We start from the raw sequence: 6,104 nt of genomic DNA, 5'->3' as shown, positions 1-6,104 counted from the left end.
GACTGGTTTCTCTGAATCTCTCCTCTATGTATGTCCGAGCTTTACCAGAAATAAACTCCACCCTGCCCCTGAACCTGAAATCTCCTTTCCCCAGGTCTCCTACAGTTCGGGGCTCTTGGAACTCCTGCAGTCACTTCAACACCACGATCACTCCAAACTGTCATTTTGGGGGCTTTCATCTTCAAACTGATGGCTCCTTCTTTCAATTTCTTTCCTCTTCTCTCTTCTCTCTATCTCCCTCCCTTTCCCCCCCTCAACCTAATCCCCAACAAACAGAAACATTTTAATATACAGACACCCCCACCCCCACTCCCTTTCCCACATCTCCTTCTGCTCGAGTTTCTGACCCAGAGGTTTCCCAAAGCAGCAGGAGAAATCCAACTGTGCTCTAGTGAATGTTGGCCATTCTCCCCATCTCCCTTACATATAACAGGCTTTCTATCCCTTTTACTCCCCCTTTCTCTCCCTCTTAATCCCTTCATCTCTTCTTTCTCTTCTCTGTGGTCTCTTTCCCTCTCTTCTTTGTCCTCCCTCAGCCATACAGTACAAATTTATCTCTCTATACGTAGATGAGGTTTAACTGTATGATATGTTTGATATGCATTTTTTGAAAAAGAATACCAGAATATACATATGCAAAAAACAGGTTGTCCCTGACAGTGGTCACCTTGAGAAACTATACACTCATTCCAACTATGTTAATTGAAACATTTCTGGAATTCCTCCTTCAAAATTCCATTTAAACAGCACTTGTAGGAACAAATTACAGTGGTTTAATTAGTATAATGGTTTTCATGTGTCTTGTCAACCATCTCAGAAGACAATTCCACAGGAAGTAATCCAGATGTGGTTTTCAGCAACAGATTTGGAATCAGAATTCCTAGGATTGGATCTTATTACCACTTAACTAGTCCCATGTCCTTGAGTACATTATTTAACCTTTTTTGAGTCTGGATCCTCATCAGTAAAAGGGAGATGATGCTACCTAGCTTGAGAGGCATTGGAATGGAGTATATAGAGAATTGTGCTTGGAGATGGGATGATGTGGCTTCAAGTTCTGTCTCTTATATACCAGCTGTATGACTGACCCTAGGCAAGTCACTCAACTTCTCAGTGTCCTAGTCATCTGGCTAAGATTATAAATTGAAGAAAAGTTGCAACTTAATATACTAATGAAATCAGAGAGTCAGATTATTAACCTGAAGATTAAGCACACAGATTTGACATTCTTTGCACCCCCCCCAAAAAAAAAACCAGACCTGTTCTGCTTACCTTATTTTGATTGACAGTCAAATGATCAAATGGATTAACATGTGTAAAGTACACTTACAAAATGTTAGCCACTCTCTAAGTGACAGCTAGGAGGTGCAATGGATTGAGCAGGGAACCTGGAGTTAGGAAGACCTGAGTTCAAATATGACCTCAGACACTTACTAGCTGTGTGACCCTAGGGAAGTCACCTCACCCTGTTTGCCCCAGTTTCCTCATCTGAAAAATGAGCTGGAGAAGGAAATGGCAAACCAATCTGGTATCTTTCCCAAGAAAACCCCAGATGAGATCACTAAGAGTCAGGCACAACTGAAAACACTCAACAAAACAACACTAAGCATCAACTATTGTTACTCATCTTATTTCCATCTTTTCTGATGGAGTTCAGATAGGAATGGTCCTGGGAGAAGTCATTATCCTGCTATTATTCTTTTATATTTAATATTCTTTTTTATTGATATATTTTATTTCAGCATCACCTTCATTCCCAAATATATTCCTCCCCTCTCACCTCCCCAGAGAGCCATACCCTGTAACAAAGAATGAAAAAAGAGGAGAAAAAAGCAATTCAGCAAAACTCACCCACATATTTTAATCTGATAATATATGTGACTTTCTACACCCATTGTCCCCAATCGCTGCAAAGCAAGAAGGGACTCATTTTCTCAACTGTTTTGGGGCTTACTACAGTACCAGTCACAGAGTAGGTATTTAACAAAAGCTTGTTGACTTCTTCAGCAGAAAGCTTGATAATTATAATTATGTAGCATTCAGTTTCAGGATTTTTCTGGTCATTGTTCTTTTTGTAATTTTTATTTTTATTCATTTGGAACTTAAATATGCATTTAATATTTTGTAGATTAGTGCACAGGTTTATAAAATAATGAGTTTTGTGCCTGAATAAAAGTTGGGGTATACAAACTCTTGTTCTATTGTGTTCAGCCATGTCCAAGTCTTTATGACCTCATTTGGGGTTTTCTTGGCAAAGATGAGGAAAGTGAAGCAAACAAGGTTAAGTGACTTGCAAGGGGTCCCACAGCTAGTAAGTGTCTGAGATCAGATTTGAACTCAGGAAGATGAGTCTTCCTGACTCCAGGATCACTACCCTATCCATTGTACCATCGAGCTGCTCAGCTTCTATAGGTTCATTGAGAGCATTTTAAAGATGACTCCAGTAGCAGCCAGGATGATGGAGAGGTTATAGACTTCATCCTTTTCCCACAAGATTTTGGTTTCCTTTGTTAGGTGTAAATATTTTAAAATGTTTTTTTCTGCCGCATAACTTGGAGATCATCAGTATTTGTCATGGCAACATGTATTAGAAACATTCTTAAATATTAACAGATGAATATTGTATGCAAGCAATTGTGGGCTAAGGTTTTGTATGTGGTAATGCTCTAATTCTAGTACAGTTTGTTGTTCTTGAATTCTCAAGGATATTAAAACTCTCTATTTGTAGCATACATATTTGACATTTTATAAAAGTTAGTGAATTTTTGATTGATAATTCTAGCCACCAGGTCATCTAGTTAGATATACTGTAGGTGTTAAATTTTTGCAACCTAAAGTGATGTGTTGCATAATTTCTATAGTATCCTAGCATCATCATTGCTAAAATATATTTAGCACTTAAAGGTTTGCAAAGTACTATACAAATGTTTTCTCATTTGATCCTCACAACAGCCTTGTGAGGTAGGAAGTATTATTCCCATCTTATAAATGAAGAAACTGAGACTGAAAGTGGTTAAGTGACTTGTCCAAGGTTATAGCTGTTAAATATCTGAGGTCAGATTTGAATCAGGTCTTCCTGACTCCATGTCCAATGATCTATCCTTGCTCTACCCAATAGGCATTAATGAATAAATCGGAGATTCTTAGAGATAACCAGATATCCATTTTGTAATTTCTCTGGTGATAACCTGATCTTGAATTCTTTGGGATAATCCAGTCACATTCCTTTATTGTTCTACCTTTCATGTTTATACATCCATATCGCATATGTGAATGTATCTACATGTATAAATAAAATCTCAAGAGAGGTAATGTCTTTGAGAAATGGAGAAAAAATAACCCTAATTCTTGAAATCTTTAGAATTTTTCATTTCCTCAAACAAGCCCCCTTATGAAGATTTTCCCTCTCTCTCCCCCACTTTTCATGTTTTGACAAACACAAAATATCTTCTAGGCCCTTGGGGAGTTGTACTCCATCATTAAATTGATGCTTGTTGCTGTCTCAGTTTTTGTTTATGTGAAACTAAAAACGTGTCTCTCAAGTGCCATCGCACACCGATAAATCTCTATTTTTGAATCTCTCAAGTATCACTCACTTTCATGTATCTTTTTTCTGTCTTCTTTTCATTTCAAGGTGCTGATAAAGCCGACAATGTCTGAAGGTAGCAGGACGACTTTTTCGGGCCGGAGGGCTCTGCCGCCCAACAATTCCAATGGAGAAGAGGATGAGCTCCCCACCATGGAAATTGTGGGCCTCTTGCCCAGGGGAGTCCACTTACAAGGTATGGCATGCATCATAACCTAGTCTGAAAGCTTCCTGGACCTGCGTCTCCTCGATCACAAAGTACACATCCTTTGCCCCTGTGTAGCTTGGTTGTGATTCTTCTTGACAAACCTAACAAGAGTGACCGAGCCCCCTTTGACCAGTCTACCCAAGAAAAAGACTCTCTTTTCAAACCATCCTGGTTGTTTTGTTAGTCTGGCTGGTACCTCCTCTTTCCTCAGTTTGTTGTGAATTTTAGTGCTAGGAAAGGTGCCAGACCTTCACAGAGATGGAACAGAGGCCCTCTATTTATTTCCAGAGCAAAAACACCCTGAAAAAAATGCAGTACGAGCTGTTGTCCTCATGCTGAGGGACTGGCTCAGGGAGGCTCCCTAAGACTGGTCACCGTCAGGGTCATTGGCATCGGAGATTGGATGATTTAACAACTGATCCTTGGGTGCTGCTCTGGAAACTTCCCTCTCATTCCTCTGCATGCCACCTTGGTCCATTCCCATTCAGCGGAACCTGATCCTTCCTTTCTGTTCCGCTGTTGAGTGTGGTTTGTGGTAGTTTTCACTGAGATGTGAACATTCATCTTACTGTGGTACATCAGGGTATTTATCCAGGGACTTTGTGGTACCTTAACCACAATCAGAAAAACCTTAACTGTTTACAGTCCTGAGTTGGCTACAGCCTTCTTTGCTGGAAAAGGGCGGAGGAAGGAGGGAAGGAGGAGAACGATGGATAATAACAGATAAAGATACATAGCACTTTAAAGTTTGTGAAATACTTTACATGCTGTGTGAGTGGAATTACTGCTGAATTTGGGACCAGAAGACCTTGGGTCCAATCCTGACTCTGCCATTTACTGCCTGGCCAAGACACTTAACTTTATTGGGCCTCAGTTTCTTCATCTGTAAAATAATTAAGTTAGACTCTATCACCTTTGAGGACCCTTATGGTTTGAGCCTCACAAGATCCCTGTGAGCTCGCTGATACTTATGGTGGCATAATAGATAGAGTACTATACTTCAATCAGGATAACCTGGGTTCAAATTCTACCTTAGATGGATTCCTCAGCAAGTCCCTTTCAGTTCCTCATCTGTAAATTGTGGGTGCCTAGACTCGTTGGTTTCCAAGGTCTCTCCCAGCTCTGATCCTGTGATCAGAGATATTAGTTATAAAAGTACTTAGCACAGAGCCTAGCATATAGGAGGATCTATACAAATGCTTATTCCTTTCTCTTTTTCTTCCCTTTCCCACTTTACAAATGAGAAAACTGAAGCTTAGAGGTGTTAAGCCACTTACCCATGGTCACCAAACAAGTTTTGTAGGTCTTTGTGACTTCAAGACCAGTATTCCATTATGTTGGGTGTCTCAATGCACTGAATAAGTTTGAGATATTTATTATATCACAAGAGACAGCTTCCCAGTACCCAAGGGGAGCCTCAACTGTGTTTTAAAATGGCACCAGAGATATATTGGCTTTGGTGCCCCTTGACCACAGCTCAGTGGTGAAACCAGAAAGATGTCTAGTGCTCCATCAGGCATGTGCACTTCATTAGATCTTATCAGAGTAGCAGGACAAAGGGGAGGGTGGTCCTCATATGGTTTTCTGGTCATTACTTAAATAGTGCTAAGAAAGCTTCTTTAACCCCAAATCTGTTTCCTCCAGAAGTCTACATGCCTTAAATTCTATCTTTGCTCCCATTTAAAAGGATGATGTGTCCCTTTTCCCATAAAGACTAATCCCTCTACTTGTGGCATAGACATCATTCCTTCTCCACTAAGCCTGGGCGTCCCTTAAAGCCCTGTCCTGAGCCCTTGCTTCTCTCTACTGGAGATGGTAGGTAGTGTGTTGTGTATGAGGTATAGCAAGAAGGCCAATTTGGCTGGACCAAGGAGTATAGGAAGGAGAATAATACACAATGAGGCTAGAAAGGTGTATTTGAGCTGGGTTATGAAGGAGTTTAAATGTCAAACAAAGGAATTTATATTTGATCCCAAAGCCAATAGTAAACTGTGAGAATTTTATTAAATAGGGGAACCACACTGTCAGGCCTGCATTTAAGGAAAATCATTTTTGCAATTGTGCAGAGGATTATATTGAGACAGGGAGATCAAATGATAGGCTGTTACAATGCTCTAAATGAGAGGTAATTGGGGTCTGTCCTAAGGCATGGCTACAATGACTAGAGAGAAGGGAGATACATGCAAGAGATATCGTGAGGCTGAAATGACACAACTTGTCAGCTGATCGAAAACTGAGGGGAGGGGAGAGGGAAGAGGTGAGGATAATATCAAATATGCTCATTTTTATATCTTCTACCAACCACTCCTT

General features: G+C 40.2%; 1 protein-coding gene across 1 annotated transcript in view; it reads left to right on the top strand.

The window, feature by feature from the left end:
• F13A1 (coagulation factor XIII A chain) overlaps nt 1-6,104 on the top strand; it is a 206,146-nt gene that overhangs the window by 625 nt on the left and 199,417 nt on the right. The window contains exon 2 of the mRNA XM_043968344.1: nt 3,635-3,782. Within this exon, the coding sequence (XP_043824279.1) occupies nt 3,653-3,782 (130 nt within the window). The 5' untranslated portion in view covers nt 3,635-3,652. The remainder of the gene's footprint in view (nt 1-3,634; nt 3,783-6,104) is intronic.

The sequence above is a fragment of the Dromiciops gliroides genome, chromosome 1 (genome assembly GCF_019393635.1).
Source record: "Dromiciops gliroides isolate mDroGli1 chromosome 1, mDroGli1.pri, whole genome shotgun sequence".
Classification (NCBI taxonomy): Eukaryota; Metazoa; Chordata; class Mammalia; order Microbiotheria; family Microbiotheriidae; genus Dromiciops; species Dromiciops gliroides.
Note: the sequence above shows the minus strand (reverse complement) of the source record. Positions and strands in the feature narration are given on the sequence as shown.